At 38.1% G+C, this 22,558-nt stretch overlaps 1 protein-coding gene across 1 annotated transcript; it reads left to right on the top strand.

Moving 5' to 3' along the window:
* Positions 1 to 2,296: 2,296 nt before the first annotated feature.
* LOC100891731 (histamine H2 receptor-like) lies at positions 2,297 to 22,127 on the top strand. Its single transcript, XM_030981791.1, has 2 exons — positions 2,297 to 2,569; positions 20,485 to 22,127. The coding sequence occupies exon 2, from the start codon at positions 20,501 to 20,503 to the stop codon at positions 21,839 to 21,841; it is 1,341 nt and encodes a 446-aa protein (XP_030837651.1). The 5' UTR covers positions 2,297 to 2,569; positions 20,485 to 20,500; the 3' UTR covers positions 21,842 to 22,127.
* The last annotated feature ends 431 nt before the right edge of the window (positions 22,128 to 22,558 follow it).

Here is a 22,558-nt window from a genome sequence, read left to right as displayed (position 1 = left end):
TCCCGATTATAGACAGCCTTTCTGCGTAGATAAAGTTGATGACTGCTCATGTAATGGCATTGTGAACACACACCCCCCAACAAAAATGAAAACAAGGTGGGAGAGAATTGTGTTAGCTGTAATTTAGAACAAGCGTGCATTATAGGGTTGTGGAATCATCAAAAGTCATTAAAGGAACTGAAATCTTACTAAAGAAGATGATGAAAATGTCCCAGACAAAAAAAAACCCGGACCATACATGAGGAACCATATCAGAATGTTGTTGTAAACTTTTCTTATTCATGCTATTCCATTCAGATTTTGAATATGAGTTTACCTCATGAGTAATGACTTCATGGGATAGTCCTTCTTTGATATTTCTCCTTATAGTAATAGGAGGAATGAGTGTATGTTTTTAAGAAGCGAATGATTTCAACAAAAGACAACAATAACATGGTGAGAATAGCCAAATAGAATGGAATAGTTAAAAGCTGTAACGGACATACAAGTTATTCTTTTTTATATTTAGGCTCCCCACATTTTACATTGTGTTTACCTTGCCTGTCATATCTTTATATTTCGAAACTTCGTACCTATTTTCCGTACATTATGCTTGATTTGAAATCTTTAATGTGTTTGTGTGTAATCTACGCTCATACGCTTGTATACAAAAAAAAAAAAAAGTTTTCTGATGTAAATGTGAAACAAATGAACTTCAAACTACAGACCTCAATCCTCTCTTTAAGAAGCGGAAAGACAAATGAATGTGATTCTTCATAATTTGTTTCATGGATGATAACTCCTCGGCAGACATCTAATATCCCAGAGGTATCGGAGAAACACGACATGGAAATTAGTTCACGGGACCGAAGGCGAGATGGGCAGACACTTGATAGCGCATGTCGTTCCTTTTGACTGCCGATGGATTTCCGTACCGTGATCGATGAAAATGATTAATGGAAACATTCGGGGAACGCGCGATCGGAAAGGAGAAATGATTTCGAAGCGATCAGCCGAAGTAATCGTCACAGGGCATCCTCCCGTGATAGCATTTTGATTATTTTGGTGGGAAATGGGAAATTGGGGAATTCGTTTGACAGACGGATGATTAAATGGAACTTGTCCTTGATGTAGAAGGAAAGACAAAAGGATTAGACAGCATGGAAAGAAAGACAATAACTTAGGACGCCGAAGGCTTGATGCTTAGTTTTGGGGTATAAGTAAGAAAAGTAGGGTGAAGAGGATGGGGAATAGTGCGGGAATAGGTGGGGAGGGGAGGAGGGAATGGGGAGGGGTAGGAGGGAGCGGGAGGGGTAAGAGAAGGAGGGGAGGAGAGGGGGACGAGGAAGAAGGAAAGGAGGAGGGGAGCCTGGAGGGGGAGAAGGAGGAGGGGAAAGAAAATGAGAGGAGGAGTAATAGGAACAGAGGTAGAGGTAGAAGTAGTAGTAGTAGTAGTAGTAGTAGTAGTAGTAGTAATAGTAGTAGTAGTAGTAGAAGTAGTAGTAGTAGTACTAGTAGTAATGATTTCTGCTTTAGTTATTTGAACACAAATATCTTTAGGAACATTACCATTTCATCCGCAAGTTGCCACTAGCAAAGCAAAAACATAAGCAAGAAACGCCTTAAGAAAATGAAATTACTTTGCCGGTTTTTTCTCACTACATACATTACCCAGAAAATAATAGTAACCCATCTAATCCACGTGAGGTCCTTTTTTTTTACATCCGCAATAATGACTGAACGGAGTTTTTCGGCTTGATAATTCTGAATCTTGTAGGACAATATGCGTGACGTCACAGAGCGGATCCAGCCTTGACCCGAGACATCGTATAAGGTTTGGCCTTTATCTGAAGCAAACAGACCTGTTACAAAGGTCGAAAAATATGGACGCTGATTGAACTAGTTCATGCCCCGGTCACACTGTCGAGGCCCACACAAAAAAAAGAAAAAAAAAAAGAAGAAGATTATAGTGAGAAAAAAATGACAGAGAGTAAAAACAGTTAACGATTTACCGCGAATGGCCAAGAATCCATCTGTTTGGAGTGGAATCGGTTTGTCGATGTGACTGATTTTAAACCAGTTACACCTAGGCAAAAGGGAAAAAAAAAACGCATTTATTTGTGGAAATGGTTTGTCATGTACGAGTCAGTCCAGTCTGGGGCTGAAAATGACTTTCCCTTATTGCAACCGACAAGATATGCTGAGGTATTACGTAATGCGAACATCTGGGGGCTATCATGTTCTAGTGGAACACATACATGCGTAACAGCATACTTAACGCTCCGCACGCACATACCGTGCAGACTACCTGTGCATATTTTTAACCAGACACAAAACACGGTTTCAAAATATTCCATTGACTGTAGTTCCACTTTGTTTGTGACTCGCAGACGGGACGATCGTGTGTACGTTGCCCGCTCTTCGCTGCAGTAAAACGTCGTTTATTATGTGGGATTTCATAGCTTCTCTCTATTTTCTTATGGATTTTGTTTCGTAGTACTGGCGATCTTCTAATATGAAATTGAAAGGCTAGCTCTACTTTGCATTACGAAATCTGGGACATCACAGCCGTGCTTGTATCTCAAAAACGGTAAGTCGATAAACAAACTTGGGCCAGACGACGGATTTTCCACGAATAACAAGGTCTATTTACATGGCGCGCATGTAGCACGGAAGAATATTTGAGCAGATATTAAATTAAGCAGGCTGTGTTTTAACTAATTAAACTAGTATCTCCCTTAAGAGAATATATTTATTTAGTATCATATTTTGCTTTGTTCAGGAGCTAATTTTTTTTTTCAGCAGTGACTGGCAGATAAATCAATCCAGAAGGGTTATGGATAAAACGATCAGTGGCACCCCAAATAATAGGAATCGGCATTGGAATAACAACACATAATCTAATTTATTCTTTTGTTCAGTAACACGGGCTATTTTTAACCCGTTGACTACTGAATTATCTAATTCCCATAGACTTAACACAGGGACCACCAGGTTCCAGTAAGCAATGGGTTAATAACTGCGTTGAAAAAATATTTGTTCTCCTTTTTCTTTCTTTCTTTCTTTACTTTTTTCTTTCTTCTTTTTTTTCTTCATTTTCTTTTTCTTTTTCCTTTTCTTCTAATGATTATTGATTGTCGTATTCTTACAATTTTTTTATTTTTATTTTCTAAAATACGTGACAGCCCCTCCCAAGACCCCTCCCCCCTTCCCTCATAGATCATCACTCGAATTTCCTTTTAACTTAACTTTTGGTTTGTTTGCTTTATACTGTCTTACTTTGTTTTTGTTCTGTAAGTTTTTCAATTATTATAATTTGTTCCTTGTTTTTCTTTAAAAAGTATGACATTCTTAAACAAATTGATTAAGAATATTCAATTTACACAACTATTTGATGACATCTTTAAGTTGATTTCGTGGTCAGTGTTGTTTCCTTCGGTCAAGTCCATACAGGTTATGACTGCATAAGGTTACCAGGAGTCCTGATTAAAGTTGGGTCCAGTCATTCGAAAAGTAGGACGGGAAGTTATAGAGTTCGGTCATGCACGAACGGGTTAAAGAGCGAAAGCTCTGCTAGATCATTCTATTCCTAACACAATGCCATAACCAATTATGATTGATTTTTAATTCGATAATTACGTGAATTCAAACCTCCCACATCGGTCAATTAAATATACCCCTACTTGAATTGATTTTGTAGAATGCAAATAGATTTAACCTACATCTTGGCTAAAGGTTAGGTAGTGTGTCCGTCCTGGTTGCAGTGGCATTTGGATTGAACATAACTCAAAAAGCAATTGCGGTTCTAGAAGAATATACAGTGAAACCTGTCTATAAAGACCAGCCAAGGGAGACAAGAAAAGTGGTCTGTATAGGAAGGTGGTCTTTATGTACAGGTTCCTTTAATACAAGCTTTAATGATAAACCATTTTCAAGGGAAACAAAAAAGGTGGTCTTTGTAGACAGGTGGTCACTACAGCAGGTTTGACTGTAGATATATATATACACGGCAGTTGGGCCTGAAAGTTGACATACACCCGGAAAAACACAGTTTATTCACATTTTCAGAACTGCATTGATTCCTATAAATGTTTCAGGGTGATAAGTGATGTAAATACTACAGGTATATCCATTAAACAGAGATGAAACTTGGTTGTCTTCCTGAAGCGAATAGTAGGCACGAATGAATGAAGTTGTGAAAAGGTATTGACTAGATGTATTTGAACTTTCGGGCCAAAATGTATACATGTATATATTATACAGATAATCTGTGTGTGTGGGGGGGGGGGGGTGGTGGTTCTTTTGTTTGGTTTTCTATGAAGAAATGTATGTGCCTCGTTCAAATTCATACGTAATTAATAACAATTGATGGGGGCGGGCTTGAAGAACTTTCTGTTCTTCATCTGTTTTGACGAGAGAGAGAGGGGGGGGGGGGGGGGGGAGGATAGCTTCATCGTCAACTTCTTATCAACAGGTTTGCCGTTGTAAGTTGAGAGACCTAACAATTGCCGCAGTAACGTTTGGAATACTACTTCAAGTAATCATATACATTATAATTAACAGGGTATTGATTCGCTGGAGAACTCAAACGTTTGTCAAAGGCTTACTAGACATATCAGCTTCAATATAGAGACGTTATTATATGTACAGCAGGTGAATAAAATAGTTTAAAGGGGTTCTGAAAGGAAGCATGCATATTGTGAAAAAACAATAACCAGGTCAAATTGCATTTGTTATGTATCTCGAGTGTTTGTCTTAATTAAACATGTTACCCTTATCACATGTAGCATGGAGGTCGTGTTCGGGTCAAAATGCCCTTGCTGTCCCGTCCCAGGTCCCTTTATACCACTTCATGTTCAAAGGTTATTCCCCTTTACCTGGGCAAAATCGATAAATCTCTGGACTCATTTTAAGAAAATGCGACCACGCTCTTTTAGTTTTTGACACAAAATCTTGATAAGAGGGAGAGGTTTAGTTTTAAGAATTAGGTAACATATTCAAGTTTTTGAAGTCCGTGGCACATTGTGTTCACCGACATCCCACTAAAACGCATGTTAAATTGTAATACACGACTAGCAATGAGTTGTAGGGAAACTTGTATTTTTATGAAAAATTGTGTAATTATGTAGTGCCGATGAATATTGAACTTTATCAATTTGCAAATGGTGAACCCCCCTCCCCCCCCCCCCCCTCCGCCTCTTTCCGAGTACTAAATAACTGCTCCCCCAAATTCTACATGACTATTACTTGCGCACGGATTAGTTACCACGATGGTGTTGCTGTTGTCATTAGTAACAGTATCCAAGTTGTTTCTATCAAATATTCATAGCTAAATGTATCTGCCTTGAAATCATCATAGTGGAAACTCAGTCATGATCTTTTAAATGATCGCATATATTTATCAAATTTGGAGCGCCAATATATCGCTTATATAATAGCCAATAAGGCCTTAACTCTTTGAAAAAGAAGAAAAAGGGTACACGAAATGATGTTCTTCTAGCTCAAGGCAGAGGGCATACACCGTTTAATTTTAATTCTGTAACTGGAGACATTAGGAGTGATTATAGAACCCGGACGTCATTATCAACTAATAATTCACTCAACATCTCATCATTATCAACTAATTATTCACTCAATATCTCCAGTTATATAAGATTGACATGAGAGCGCCTACGTGCACATGTTACACATGAATTGATAAAATAAATAATATCCTCTAAAGACGTGACTATAATTACGTAATGTTTATCCTTGATATCATTTCCCGATCCACATTTACTAAAATGCGATATCGATCATAATGGGCGGCCAAAGCTTTCAACATATTTTGTTTCACCTAAATCAAGGTAGTGTTTTCCCTTGACGGCTTAATGAAACATTACCTCACGTCATCCGTTTCTTTACAATAGGGACTTTTCGATTTGCACGACGAGAACGTGGACTGTGACATGTGACACCCTTTAAAGGCAATAATGACGTCCTTTTAAGGGACTGGCAGTGACGTTACATTGCCTTAAAAGGATGTCACACGAGCAGTCCACGTTCTCGTCGTGCAAATCTAAAAGTCCCTAATGATAAGCAGATACGTGACTGGTGTTGTATCCTAATGAGAAATAAACGACAAGAAGAAAATCAGAATGTCATAAGACATAATGAGAGTACATTGAATCTTAAGCAGACAACATCGGACAATTATTATATAGATGATCTTTAATATCAATCGATCGGTCACACACGCGCGCGCAAGATCATATTGATTTTGAGCGCGAAGAGATAATTTTCTCTGCTGCAGATTGCGTGAAAATCGTATGTGTTCATTGATCTGTCTTACTTCAGCCTTGATGATACACTATGATTATGTATACCAGTAACATTTAACAGATTCATATATTTATGCTACTAACGTGGCAACGGCCTTGTGTGAGTCGGTGTCCGCAGTCTGCCCTACGCTTATAGCGATAATTTAGATTATAGTTTAGCTCTAGTAATATGCAATTACAATGCGAAGGATTTTAGTGACTCGGATCAATTGATACAGGTTAATTATGTATTACATATACAAGACAAAATAATTGATGTATGCCATGATGTTTAGGAGTGATCGGACTGATGAAAAATAACTTTGTCTAAGCCTTGCTGATAATCATATATGCATTGCAAACAGAAATGGATACACAACTATATATTAATAATGTGGCATGAAATTGAGGTCAAATTTTTTCAGCGATTCCTCGTTTTAGTTCTATTATATAGGCATTATTAAAAGAGCATTATTAAAAGAATAATCCTTTTTCGGGGGATATCTACTATCACATTCTCCCAAAGTAGCATAGACAAAATGACAAAATTCAACACAACTTGACCTCCTCTTCAACGCAATAATGCGATCTTTGGTTTGCTCTCGAAATTAACCTGGTCATCGGGTCACTGGTTCGAGGAAATCGCTGAGTGGTATTGCAAACATTCGTTGTCAACCGTGTAACCTAAACGACACCTGTTCATCCTAATTTGTTTCCCCGTCTATCTTTCTTCATGGTGTAGGTGCGCAATTATCAACTGTTATTGCTATAGTTCTCTGTTTGTCTATTGTCTATAATTTGACTGTGTTTTTTTTTTCTTCAAAGAAATATGTATATCATTCGGGATTATATTTCATTACCTCTATTGGAATACCCGGAAACAAAACAAACTAGTAAAACACAGGAAAGAAGGTGATTTGTGAATACCATTAATTATTATTCAGCCTTTAAATCCTCCTTATATAATCATATCGCAAGTATCGTAACAAATAGGCGAGCAAAAAGGGAGAAATACGATACGCTAACCTAATTTGTCTCCATAACTTTTGTAATAGATATTTAAAGAACGAATAGTAAACAATGTAAAATTCGTCATTATAAAAGGGATATAGGTATGATTTAAAGATTTATGAAAGTGATGGGAGATGGGGTAAGGATGGAATGATATAGAGGGGAAGAGGGTAATGAAGAAGGGGAAAATTGCGATGGAATTAAAGGGTATAGACACCATAGAAACCTGGTGGACGAAAAGGAGGCACACGGATACGTGCTTGGCCTTCAATGTGAAATAGGTCTCGTAACATTCCCAAAGTAAGATTTTATAGACACACGTGGGAAAGAAATATAAATTCATTTTAGATTGCCCCAATAGATGTCTCACCGACTTTCCTTGTACAGGTGTTGTGCCCAGGTGTATTTGAGAGTTCAAGATATGGGGCAAGAAACACACAACTTTGCTTAAACGAATGATTATTTGCACCCAGATACCATCGCAAGTGTGAAATTGCTACGTGCTTCTATTGACTTAAAGATCGAGCCAAGTTACGAGGCCATTATTGCGATAAAGCATTTTGATTTTGGACCTGCAAACAATAAAAAGGGTCATTTATAATTACGATAACTGTCGAACAGTATGTTCTGCCTCTATAAATCTAATTGCTCACCTACTGCAAATATTGCGTTATGACACAGTTGACCATATGTCTTTATTTAAACCTTTTTTTTTTTTTTTTTTTTTGCAAGTTTGGTAAGAGCTGCTATAAAAACGATCAATATAGTTTGTTTCTGTTCTTATACGCTGCATTTCAGTTGATGAAACAGATGTAATCTGAAGTTATAACAATTAAGTTTCTTCATGTTGGTGCACTTTTTATGATCAAAATGTCACGTAAATTATATTTATTTAACCCCACACGCCTTTTTTCTCTTTCTTCAAAGCGTTTCACAATAATCAATGATTTAAATTCCAACACGTGCACGACTTGTTATACATTAAATTATTGTTCAGAAATGTATTCCAAAAGCGAAATATTATAGTATTTTTTTCCTTTCAAGTTAGGACCGTGACCACATACTTTAGACGTACATCAAAACCGAATCCTACATGCGATGTTGGTACATTATATACAGGTGTATAGCAAATATCCCATTGGATAGTAAACTGGGTTCTTTTCTACTTCATGGTTGGCATGATGCATCGCAAATCCTCCAATTAGTTGCAAACTTAAAGTCTATTTTATGCAAAGAGTTGCAATTGATTTCGATTGTGAGCATTAAGAATGATTCGAATCGTTTACTTTACAGCTTCTTATAAAATGGGGGAGGGGGCTAATCTAACACATGCATATCTATTACCGAATTAGTATGAGACACATTAACAGTAATGTGAAAATCCTCGCTTTTCATTGTTGACTAAATGTTTAGAGGTGAGAGGATGAAAAGGCCAGAGTAAATTTGACTATAGACTTATCAATGGGTGAATCTCGGTCCAAGGCAGACATCAACAGTAGTCCATGTAAACAACGTAATTTACCCATTGGTCTGGTCTATTCAAAACCGTGTTTGTTTATTTCTTTGAAATGTCTTTAATACGCGCAGGGACTCAGAGCAGAGGCGTAGCCAGTATCCAGCTGTTGAGGGGTCACTGACATGGGGGAGGGGGGGGGGGTATCTTACTCGGCGAATGTAGCAAAAATGATGGAGTCGCCAATTTATGGTTAGGGAGCGTGGGGTGGATTCTTCTAAAATTGTCTCGTCCTCTCTGTAACTAAAACACTACCTATGAACATAGCAGTATTAAATTACGAATAAGGCATGGCGAAATAAATAAACTAATGAATACAAGATTTGTTTTCTTCTTTAAAACAGACATTAGAAATGCTTCCGTTTTACTGCCGAAGGTTTTGCGAATTCTGAAGTCCTTAATAAGAGAATGCGGTCCCTTTAGTAGTCTATCAATATAACGACAAATACATTTTGACGACTAAGACATCAGTAACGTCTTTGAATTTTCCACCAAATGTGTTTATTTTCTACGGTTTGTTTTGACTGATTTGACATTTCCGAGAAATGTCAATGACAGATTATTTCTATTCAGGTGTAGAATGTTTACTAGTTGATTTCGATATCATCCTATCAGACAGAATGCTAATAACAAACGTCAATATTTACAACGACATTGGGAATAAAATGAGGTACTGGTGAATAGAATCCCAATCCAATTATGACGCAAAGGACAGAAGGAAGCTTAGGGCTATATCTTTCCAACTCAAAGCAATTTATCACGAAGATTGTGCTTCAATGGCCTTATCCACGTAATGTGTTTTATTTATATTTCTTGCAAAATGTTTCATTGAATCGTCAATGACAGTTGCTTCATTCACAGAGCAACATTGACTTATTAATTGTGATGACACCGGCAAACGAAAACAAAATACGATTGGAGAAAAAGAGAAGGAGCATCCGTGAAAAGGCATTCATAACTCAAGAAAGAGAATATCCTTCGGCAGTATCAAAGGATACATTGTAGTAGTCGACTCTTTGTATACACATACGCAGGGGCGTAGACAACGGGGGGGATGAGGGGGATGCATCCCCCCCACCTCACAAGGTGGGGGGGGGATGGCATGTACAATCATCCCCCCCCCCAGGTTTTGGGGAATGATATTTGCTTACTTAATAAGTCATAATGATGATAATAATAGTAGTGATAATAATGATAACAATTATAATATTAATAATAATAATAATTATGATGATGATAATAATAATCCTCATCATTATTGTAATTGTGTTTATTGTTATTAGCCGCATTCACACGGTGAAAGCCAATTCAGACGGTAAAAAAAAGAAAATCTTACAAGTATTTTGTGGTTATCTTGTGGTTTGGAAACCACAAGATAACCACAAGATTAAACAGGCGCGGATCTACGGGGGGGGGGGGGGGTGGGGTTAGGGGGTTTAACCCCCCCCCCTTGGGCGGCCCAAAAAACAAACAAACAAAAAAGGGGAAAAAAAGAAGAAAAACAAAAGAAAAAAAGAAAGAAAAAAGAACGCACGCTGGAGAGAAACCCTTTCAAGTGCAAATATTGTGAGAAGATATTCAACTCATCTGGTAACTTAACCAAACACATGATAACTCTGGATATAACTGTGTATTTAACTGTTACTTGATTTAAAAAGACGTTATCATGCACTGCTTTTTATGGTCTCCATTGTGTTAATAGATGCCAGGAAAACATCACCTACGGGGTTCAAATAAACACCCCAAAAAAAATCGGCTCGCCGCTTCGCGGCTCGTGGACGATGCTCCGCATCGTCATTATTTTGGTCAGCCCCCCCCCCTTAGCAAAAAGCTAGGTCCGCCCCTCAGTCATCCCCCCCAGGTGTACGAACCTGTCTACGCCACTGCACATACGCTATCATAGTGGGATTTCCATAACCCTTGTCAAATTGATTGTTCCTCTTGCATTGTTGTGATTCATGGTTTCCTACAAATAGAAGCTGGAATAACGCATCCTTCCATACCAGATCAACAACCATGTTACCGACTTAAACGGGTATAAAACCTTCCCCTTGAAATTTAACCAAACAATGGCTTTACAAAACCTTAGGCATTCGTATAAAACCCTTCTGTAATAAATGAACCTACTCTTAGGCCTAAAATAAAAGATGTTGTACTGCCCATTATTTGCCAGCACCTGGGTCGGTAGGTCGATTTTAATACAAGGTAACGATGTCATTGAAAGCTATACCAAACATGGCCTTATACGAAGCCACCTCGGCCTTCTGTAACCCGTATGCCATTGAGGAACCTATTTTCTTGTGATACATTTCTCGCTATGAAAAGGAGTTCGCACAGTGATACCATTCCGGTCCAAATCATTATCATTGTGTTGATAACTGAAATGCGAACAAAATATTTCCTTTTACCAAAGTGACACCAAACAATGCTTTACACGGTTACACCAACCTTAATGCTCAATGGAGGAACGTGAGGCAACTTGTAAGGAATCTTCCCGCTCGCTTGTAATGATAGCAATATACATGAGCTTTGTAAACAAAAACAAATCTTATTGTTGCCTCTAATTTCATCCGATCTAATTTAATCCGATCTTGCCTTATCCTCTCAATAAGGAATGAAGCCTTGGTCACACCTTTCTCATAACAATACCCATACTTACCACACACATTTAAGATTGAACGCATTTCACTTTTATAGATATTTATTATTCATCAAATTGTGGAAGACATGAAGGCGGTTTTTTGCTAGAGGGGAAAAAAGGAAATATTGAAAAGGTTCTGGCAAAAACATTGTTTTTTGTGTTTCCTGCGTCCTTATTTTTCTTTATTTTCTGTGTGCGTAAACTCACTTGGTATCATGTGGTAATAAGGAAAGAGCACAATGTATACATTTATCAAAAAAGCTTTTTGTATGAAAAGGGAGATTACCTTTTTTATAATATTATTTATGGTTTGTGACACTTTGGCGTGATAATTTGTCATCGCCGAGTGGCCTCAGAGTTCCATACAATGTTGGGTACGATATTTGTATTTGTTGCGAGACCGAGGCTTTTGTCATATTTTACCCTTTACCCTTTAATCCCATTAGTATTATACTTTCATTGGTGACAGGCCTTCGTCTTTACATTCATAGCGGATTATCAGTTGTATGGGATGTAAATCCTGTCTATTTATGAAAGCTTCTTCGCACCTTGTTATAAGATTGTCATGATTGGTGTTTACCGATTGAAGTAATAAGTGGGATCAACCTGAAGGTCGTTTAGCTCTTTTAATGTAATCAATCGCCCGTTTAGAGAAACCACTCCCACCTCCCTGGAGAAAAGGACAAGGCAGCTCAAAGTTACCCAGACGTTAGGGATTAGATCATCAAATCGATCCAAATGCCCATTTTCCACCATAAGGCATGTTGTCATATATGTTAATAAAAGTTTGATCATTGTTAATGTTAAAGCTTATTTAAACCAACGAAAGTAGTAGATTCGTTTGGTTGATCAGCTGTTGTTAATGGAAATCTTTCATTGGATGATCAACCACCATTTTACACCATGGTCTGCTTTGCCCATGACTCTATAACTCCCAATATTGTCGGCGTCCATCGGTCTCCGCTGTTGTTCACATCCCCCCTCCCCCTCTCTCTAAACAAACAAAAAATACAAAAGAAGGTCAGATCATGGACTTTGTGTTATTTCCATGGTCAGATTGATCATAAATTAATTTTGACATCGTGGATGATTCCCCTTAGGACAATGTGCCCCGGAAATTAGCCCCGGAACATACCCCCCCCCCCCCCCCGCAATACCCACTCGCCCCAACTATCCTCCAGCAGGGGCGGCTAAAGGGTAACATGATACTAATATTAAGGGGCATATTAATCATTCCAATGGCGTAGCTTTTACAAGGGTTTGGACATCGTTAGAGGAGGGAGTGGGTGTGTAGGTATACATGTAGGTGTGTTTTAGGGGCAACCGTCAATGGGCTGTAAATTGCCAGATGGGTAGTTGTCCGGGATAATTGTTCTTGTGGTGGTTATCCTAGAACCTAGGGATAGTTATTAGGGACTTTTAGTTTTCCACGACGACATAGTGGACTGCCAAGTGTGACGTCCTTTTAAGGCATTGTGATGTCATTTTAACGCACTGCCAGTGCCTTATGAGGACGTCACGCGTAGCAGTCCACTTTGCCGTCGTGCAAATCTAAAAGTCCATATTAGGGAAACAGGCATATTCCTAGAACGTACATGCTTAGATAAGAGCTTGGTAGTCCGGAAGAGACGCCATTATACTAGATTTAAGATGAAAAATCGTTTGCAAAGAGAGAATTTAATAAGAGTATTATTTTATCGTTAACGACAGTGAATTTTCCACGGCTCCAATTAGTGGTGGTTTGCCCTTACATCTTTTTCTTTTTATAACAAGGTTAGAATTATATTTTACATCGGGGTATAGCCTATGCGATAGCTTTTAAAGATTACATTGAGCAAAATTGATGTCACCAAATGATAATTGAACCATTACAGGCTTACGACACATTTGCCTACTTATCCTCGTTCACTCTCGCTGCATGAGTGGCCCTGGGACAGATAAGTGTCAGTTTTGATCAACTATAACAGAACATCTTGATCTATATATTTATATATCTATATATATACAGGATATGCACTTGTGGATGCCAAGCTACTCTACTGCTTAAGTGTACTTTTTCGTTGGGGGACATTGTTGCATATATTCGCGTACTTACCCGAAGGTGATCGTTAAAATCTTTTTTTTTTTTTTTTTTTTTTTTTTGGGGGGGGGGGCATAATTCGACGACGCCATTGATTGAAACCACTTTTTTTTCTTTGTCATCCATGCCATATGTCAAGGAATGTTCAGTCATATGTTCTGTATTACGAAACATGCATGGTATGGCGGTAGTTGAGATATTGAAACCAGTTTTGTCCGGATAGGAAAAAAAAATCAGATATCAATCAATATACTTAAATTAAATTACTTATAAAAAGGCGTAAACAAAACATCTAGTTTTGTCTCAACATTTTCAAAGAACATGTGAAACCGTGAATGCAACGATATTTAGGGCGCGAATTTGCTTCTGTCGACATTTTGAATGGGGGGGGGGGGGGAGGGGCGGGGGCTGATATATTTCCCTATTCGGCTACCTTCGTATCATTCAACCATCACGTCACGTCACGAACCACTTTTAAAATCAAGAATGAAGATTATCCCTGAAAATGGGAGCTGTATCGATTTGTACGGACAACATCTTCGATTCTGGTAAATTCTCGCCCCTCACTTTTGACCTCTGATATTTTCTGAAGAAATTTACAGAGGCCATCATATTATCGTCTGGAATCACTATTTCCATCCTCACTTACGATGGTGAGATATAGAAAGGTTATTCAAACAGTTGTTAACATTGACAAAAATCAACTGGTCTAGAGTATTTCACTATATCAAGATATGGAGGCCACAGAGGCTATGTCACACAACATCAAGTCTTTCATTTGCCTAATAACCTGAAGCCTTTCACCTGCCTCATTTTCTTAAAATCAGAACGGTTTACCAAGGCGATATAGACATTCTTTGAGTCATGTGAAGAAAGACATATAAATCAAAGGCATCGTTTAACAATGTTAAATCTGATATGCATGGCCTTACGTGTTTTATCAGTGTCTGTGATATGTTGTAATATTGAAGCCTTTCACCTGCCTCATTTTCTTAAAATCAGAACGGTTTGCCAAGGCGATACCAGACATTCTTTGAGTAATGTGAAGGAAGACATATAAATCAAAGGCATCGTTTAACGATGTTAAATCTGATATGCATGGCCCTACGTGTTATAAGTGTCTGTGATAAGGTGTAATATTGAAATCCCTCACAAAATTGCGCTTCAAAATGATCACGAAGTGCCTCAAAGAGGTAAAAAAATCTTTGATTGACCGGTTTTACCCTACTCATTGTCCCCCAAAAGAGTGTTGTGTTATAAAAACCTTTAGGAAAACGAAAAATGAAATTCCGCTTTCTAATCATAAATATCTTGATAATCAGACAGGCGATCGGCTGGTAAAATTCATGGAATCCTGACTTACCTAAATGTTTATAATTATGATTGCAACACAAGCTAAATCCAGGATTTTGTTTCAGAATCTGAGGCAATGTTAACAAGTCACTTTAAAAAGGGGCATGCGACTGTGAACGTTTTTAAACAGAGCTATCGAACCAAATAAATTAGTAAAAAAAAGGAAAATAACTTTTCTTAGTCACATGTTCATGATACCACGTGCATTGTTCAATCAGATATTTGCTCAAGAATACATTTCCGATTCGGATGTGACAAAGTGCACATTTCCTGAAGAATGTGTATAGATCTTTTTTTTTTTACCTTGCCATCAAAATAGCCACATTTTATATCAAACTGTCAAGAACCGTTCAATTGCTCTTATCTCAATTCTCATTGCTGTAGTGTCCGGACGTAACTAGTCATCCTAATTGAGATACCACTTGAAAAGAAAACACCGAAATACACGAAATAGAAGGCTACCATAACACTATATATCAACATATCTGTGTTGTAATTGTGTAAAAACACATATTTACTGCTTCAGAAGCAGTTTGAAAGGGGGAATTTAACCTCAATTAGCGTGTCATCCTTGTCTTTTAATAGATATTTTAGTTTTTGAAGCTAATTAAGTAATTTGGTTTCCCACACGGATCCGCTTGCCTAAACCATTATCATTATTTTGACCAAAAGTCGCGTGACTGTTGCCATGTACTTTTTTTCAAAATGAGTGGAAAAATGTCCTTGAACAGTGTTGAAAGTCCGCGGTTCGCATGAACTCTGGGCATTGTCACCATTTTCTTTTTCGTTTGGGCCGTACAGAATAATTTAAATTGTTAGGCCCAATGCCTGTTCCGAAAATGTATGTACAGTACATTTAAACGTAGTTGATGGAAATTTCTAGCATCTATAAATGCCAACACAGGGGGTCCCTGACTTTAAGTCTATTGTACTTTTTGAATTGATGATTAAGTTAAATACACTGCTTTCAGAAAGTAAGACGAATCATATTGATACTATATCCCCGAAAATGGACAAAGAAACACGCCGCGCTCATAGATTTATATTTGTCATTGTCCAAAATCGATGAGAATGAATACATCACCCCTAGATAATTCGTAACAGATACCATCTCAATTTCAATCAATGGAATATGAGTAAAACTTAATCCCTGTGATTTTTGGCATTCGATCGATGATAATTCATTTGTAGCAAGGACAAAAGAAAATCTGATATTGTATTTTTTTTTTGCTGGGTAGATATGATCCGCTTGGCTTCTTTCGGATAACGCTGGTAAATCAACCGCCCGAGGGGGAGAAGACAATTTTCAAAATTCCCTCACGTACAGGGGGGACAAACCATTGATTTGTCTGCTAACAAAACCTGTTTTGCAGAGGGATTTTACAGTATTGAATGGGTTTCATGATATGAATAATAGATGTATTGAAAAGAAATGGGGTCATCTGCGGTGATCCCCCCCTGATGTTACCCGTTCTTTTTGCGCGTTCCCAATGGTAACGTTATCCAATAGCGTAGGATACTGGTGGGTATTTTAAACTAGCGTGAAATCAAAATATGTAACACAAAACATTATTAAAGGAATAGATAATCCTGATGTTACCTGATTACGGAAGTGCCTCTAATGAAAGTTGTGGGCATTGATCTTCGCTAGTTTGTCATTTGACTGCAACGGCCAAAACATAGACCATGCACTTCTGGGAGAAATTAGAAGTACATGTATAATACCGCCAGGACACAACTCAATAATTATGCATCATATTTGTCCTTGGATAGGAGTCGGAAGTTCTTTATCTCATCCTCATGGAATCTCTTCACGAGCTTCATTCTCATTTTTATGGTATCGTACGTAAAATAAAGCACAGAGCCAGCCATCTTCGAACTCGTAGCATGATAAATGCCATTTTCGCTGAGATTTTAGAATAAATCCTACATGTTTTGGGCTTTAAGTTGTAAAATTTAGAACCGCACACAAAAATGCTCAAATACATTGTTGTGTTGATGCCTTATAATAGCACAATTCCACGTATTTTCATAATATGTGCTGCATCAAAATCAGTTAAAAATAGAAATAGAAAATGGATAAAATCGTGTAACATCAATGAATCTGCCTTTACGTCAAATAACAACCTGATTTCAGCTTTGAGTGATTTCTTTGTTTCTCTGTTAAATTGTTTTTAATATAATCATGTAGGCTTTCATTTACTTACTGTGTAAGTAAACGAATCTACATGGGAATAATTGATTTTCTTTTTCAAAATCAGAAGATCAGTTAGGGTGGTTATTTTTGTTTTATTAGATAGCAGTTGCGAAAAAGGAAGTCATTTTTAAACGATGAATATGAGTTATAATGCAATTGCCTTTCAAAAGAAACTCCCCCGAAGTAATTTAGAAAAAGATTTTGTGGCTCCAAAGTAATAATTTGTGTTTATTGTGGGATTTGTTAGAATCATCAAAATGAAAAAAAGTGACTCGGTCCAGTTGGAAGTAGAATGCTCTCCACATAGAAATGTTGATATGTGTTTACACACATCTGGCAGGAAAGTTGTTTTTGTAACATGTCAGATATTTCTTGTCATATATGGAAAATTTAAAGGCGATTACAGATGCAAAAGACCAATCCCCTTTATTGAAAATTAATTCTTTCACAGAACCGACCTTCTCGATAACTATACTGGTAGCAATTATGTATTTACTATATATGGATATTACCTTTGCATTCATTTAATTTATACATTTTCTGATCGATTCACACTCATATATATATATATATGTTGATATAATTGTACTTTGGACAGAGGTGTTTATATGCCATACGGATATTTTTGTTTGAAGGTCATTGTTTATCTCTGAAGAAAAGAATGGTCATTCGACTTTGTACTTTAGCCACCAGACGAGGACAATATTTATTTATTTTCCGATTCACCTGTTACTACCATAAGTGTGTAGGAATCCACCCCAATATTGGAGGTCAATTCTCGTTGCTTTAACCTATACTTTTGTTATTCCTTGGAATGATTTGTTTTTTCTTTATAAATATAATTTAGGCCGACCACTCCTTTTATTGTTTTTAGGTTGTTTGCAATAGAGTGATTTTAAAAATAACAAAGTACATTACACTCTATAACAAGGCTGTGTAATTACCAGTCAAGTGAAAATGGATCAGTTTTAGCCCTCGGATTGTATCACGTTGAAAATCATATACAAATCAGTGAAATCCGTATTACTTATGACATGTGGTGTTCCACAGGGAGCTATACTGGGTCCAAACATTTTTCGTTATTATTGTTGTACCTTGGTGGGTTTTTCTTTTTACACCTAAGCATATGTAATTACATTGTGTTTGATATTCATCAAACAATAATTGTGCATAGATTGTCTAATTACTTGGAGTTACGATATAAATAATGTTTTTCTACAAAGTATGATAAACTTGAATGCGCATCCACTCACCGTTTTCTTTAAGCCCTCTCGTCTGTCCCCATTCGTTGACCCACAGTAATATATATTTGTGCATTGAAGTAGATTACAATATTACGTATCATCACTGGGAATTTATACACAGAACCCAATAAATCCAGTGATCCTCTATTCGTTTATCTGAAGGTCAAATCCAAAGCTCGAATCCCTATATCTATTGTCCAGCGATATTCTGCTCTAGTTATTTCATTGGTATCACTATCAAAGAATATCATACACACTCTTCTGTACAGCTAGGTGTAAATATTCGGATTATGACTGCACCTGTGGTATTCTTTTTTGCCCATTTCTGTTACGTTTAAAACATAAAAATGAACATTTCCACGACAACATCACATTGGATACGAGCTTAATCTACCAAGTACATTACTTACCAATGGTAGGGTTGCCGTTTCATATATTTTCCACGTTTCTAATCGTTTGAATCGACTTTAATTTGAATTAAACTTATGTACATTTTTGCTAAGCCTAACAGGGCTTTCACGGAATTCCCTTGGTTTTAGTCGACTGGTAGATAGATGCCCGCAAACAAAATTACATTTTTAAATCATTGAAAATCAAAGAGAAACGGTGTGTGGAATATGTGAGAGAAACAAAGATTGTTAGGGGCTATAATATGAAGTCAATCCGAAATCTACTAGGAATGCATGTTTTTGACAAACAAAAACTGAATGATTTTTTCTTTTCAATGCAACCATAACCTTTTTTTTGGAACTGTTCCGATTATCAAATAATCAATGAAACATCATCAATTCATATCAAACACCACCATCTTAAAAAAAAAAAATTCAGACACGTTAGATCGTACACGTAGGCATACATTGACAGTTAAAATGTATCTAACTCTTTGATGCTATCTATTCACTTTGATTCCAATGCACATATTGATTGTCATTAAATCTATGCAAAGATCAAAACGGAACCAAATACCTGTCTTTTTGTTGTGTAATCTCACCCAAAATGTTGCCGAGTTGCATATTTTGCTGGTGTTTTGTGTTTGTGCATAATTTTGCCATGGTTTATCTTGAATTCAGAGAACCGTAAAGCCAGAAATATGGATCCATTGTGTGCCAGGCATCCATAGTAGTATCGCACGATCTAATATCACATGACGGAAATTAATTCTGTTTTGAGCAGAATTCAGAGTTTGTAAATATTGGTACACCCCCGATTATAATTCATGAAAAAAAGCTATATTCAACCCAAACAAACTGGTGACGACATTTTCCCAATCTGTTTCCTCTCTCTTTATTCATTCCCCAACGTTTCCGGCTACCATGTTTTATCAGTGACCTTAAAACCAAAATATGGAATATTCCCCCTCTATTTATCGTCCATTTTTTCTTCTCTCTCAAACCCCTTTCCCCTCGAGGGCTTTGTTGTATGACTGTCTGACCCAAGCAGAAAAGGGGTCAACCTGAAAACTATCGCTCCCTTCTTCATGTAGCCCTAAATCCAAGCGAATCGCCAGCAAATAAGGTGACAGAGTTCAAAGTTAGGCAGAGACACACTGTAATTATGAATTCCGGTTGGAAAGGGGACCAAAACACAAATGTTCAAGAGTGCGAGAGGGGCCAAGTGACAGAGGAACAAGAGGGGTGAGGACAGAAAGAGGGGGCGAAGTTAGAGGAGGTGGTGAAAGGATAGGGAGAGAGGAGAAGTAAAGGAAGAAGGGGTAGCGAGAGGTAGGGCAAGAAATAGAGGAGAGAGAGAGAGTAAAGGAAGAGAGAGGGAGAGAGAAAGATGGCGGGAAGAATAAGTGAGAAAGAAAAGAAGAACGGGAGAGTGAGAGAGAGAGAGAGGTAGAGAGGGGAAGAGAGAAAGAGAGAAAACGAGAGAGAGGGAAAGTACAGTCAACAGCACCGGACGGTAGTCTGTGTGTGCACACGACAAGTTTAATAGTTGTGTGCGTGTGCGTTTAGGGAGTGTGTTTTCAAGGGCGCCTCTAAGCGAACTACCCCATTGTGTCAAATGAGTGTTTGTTCTCGTGCCGTAAAGTCATGCTGTGTTTGGTCTCTCATGCATTTCTCCTCAACTTGTAATCTTTACGCAGGACTTATTTTTCTTACACCACGATGGCTTGATGTTTGAAATGACTCGATGTTTTACATTTTGTTTCTTCCCTCTCCAGCTAGCCGGTGTCCTTTATGAACAGTAACGACGGCAGACAGCCCGTGATTGTCAGAATGGGGGAAACAGCGGCGGGAACTGTAGCCACGGGTGTAAGCCTGACTTATGCCTCCCTGGCCGGCGGGGGGAACAGCACTCCTGGGTACGATAATCTCACCGAGTTGGATCCTAACTCCACATCAGCGGCAGACCTGCCCCCGTACACACTCGATCTCGGCCAAACCATCGGTCTAGCGTTTGTCTTTGGGATCATCATCCTAACAACTCTTGTTGGAAACATTTTAGTGTGTTTATCGCCTCTTTTGTGTCACAGACTGCGAACAGCGACCTACACTTTTTTGATTTCTCTCGCCGTTGCGGATTTATTGCTTGGAATAACCGTATTGCCCTTTAGTGCTTACAACACTCTGAAGCCCAAGCAATGGATCTTTACACCGATCTACTGTAACATTTATGTGTCGTGTGATGTCATGTTTAGTACGTCTTCCATTCTACATCTTCTTTTGATCAGCTTAGATCGTTATGTAGCCATCACGCGCCCATATGCTTACCAACGCAATATGAACAGGAAGAAAGCGTATGCTTCGCTGGCTGTCGTATGGACCATCTCATTACTTATTTCTTTTTTACCTTTGCATCTTGGCTGGAACACAGAAGACGGTAAGGTCCAAAACTATGAGAACCCCAGAATATGCGGATTAGATAGCAACAGATACTACGCCTTATTCGATGGCATCGTTTTATTTTTTATTCCACTGATTGTGATGTCCCTGGTGTATATTCGCCTGGTGTTCATCGCCAATAGACAAGCGCGTGCAATTCAAAAACTCATGATCAGCAGTCATAATGAGACGAGTGAGGAGCGCGCCAACCGCAGACGATCGGTCGATGAGCACCGCGCGCTCAAAATTATCGCGATAGTGATGGGTGCTTTTGTCGTCTGCTGGGTGCCGTACTTTACCCAGTTTACCTTCAGAGACGTGGGAGAGTGGGTTATTCACCCAGTTCTATTTGAAGTGCTTCTTTGGTTGGGATACCTCAACAGTCTAATAAACCCTGTTGTCTACGCGTGTATGAATCGCGAATTCCGACGCGCTTTCAAGCGCCTACTTTCCTGCATGCGATGGAAACCGCTGGACGATACCATGGACTCGCGATATTACACCACGCAGCACTCCAGGTGCACGGGTGCCGACTCTAAAAATGGAGTCCGATATAGTGCCTCGTCGAATCACCCGACAACAGGGAATGGTTCTAATAACTACACCCTTCAGCTACCCATAAAAAAGAACGGCATCTACATGAAGTTATTCAGGTCTTCCAGCCGAGATAGTAGCACACGCCCCCAGCCCACATGACATATGGAGACTCGTGTGTAGTTTAGCTGGTCATTATTTAGTTTAGCTGGTCATTATTTAGTTTCACAAACCTGCTTTTACGGCTGCTTGACACTACTTTACTTCGTATAGGAATAAGCATGGTAAAATGAAACGTAATATGTGTTGTTTTTGTCAGCAGCGTCTAGTCCTTTGGTGTCACAAACAACACCAGATGCATAATTATCTAATGCTTAAGAGTAACCATGAAATATGTCACGCAATGTCAATTCCGACCTGGTACGACGTTGTGATCAAACGTTGTCCCCAAAAGCAATAGTCATAGTTATAATGACTATGCTATTTTAACATCTTGTCCATCTTTAGATAGAAAACGATGTTCAAAGTCATTGGAGTTCATTGTCCGCATATATGACAGGGATCACTAAACTTATCGCGATGGGGTAAAATTACGTTTTTGAGAAATTGAGATTCGGATACTTTTGTTTTTCATATTGAAAAATAAGAAAATTTGGGCAGCCAATGGAACCTCATATTATATGAATTAGAAATCAAAGCCACTTTGATCTATTCAAACATACAGCACAAACATGATATGTCAAATCTGAAATTAACCTTTTTATGTAATTTCTGAACGGACCAGGAAAAAGGCTGATTTTTTTGTCCATCAATTTGTTTACATTGTAAATCACATACTACATGTACTTTAAATTGTCCGACGAGTGGAAGTAAGAAAAT

Source organism: Strongylocentrotus purpuratus, unplaced genomic scaffold, assembly GCF_000002235.5.
Source record: "Strongylocentrotus purpuratus isolate Spur 01 unplaced genomic scaffold, Spur_5.0 spur5_scaffold_12, whole genome shotgun sequence".
NCBI classification, from domain to species: domain Eukaryota; kingdom Metazoa; phylum Echinodermata; class Echinoidea; order Camarodonta; family Strongylocentrotidae; genus Strongylocentrotus; species Strongylocentrotus purpuratus.
Note: the sequence above shows the minus strand (reverse complement) of the source record. Positions and strands in the feature narration are given on the sequence as shown.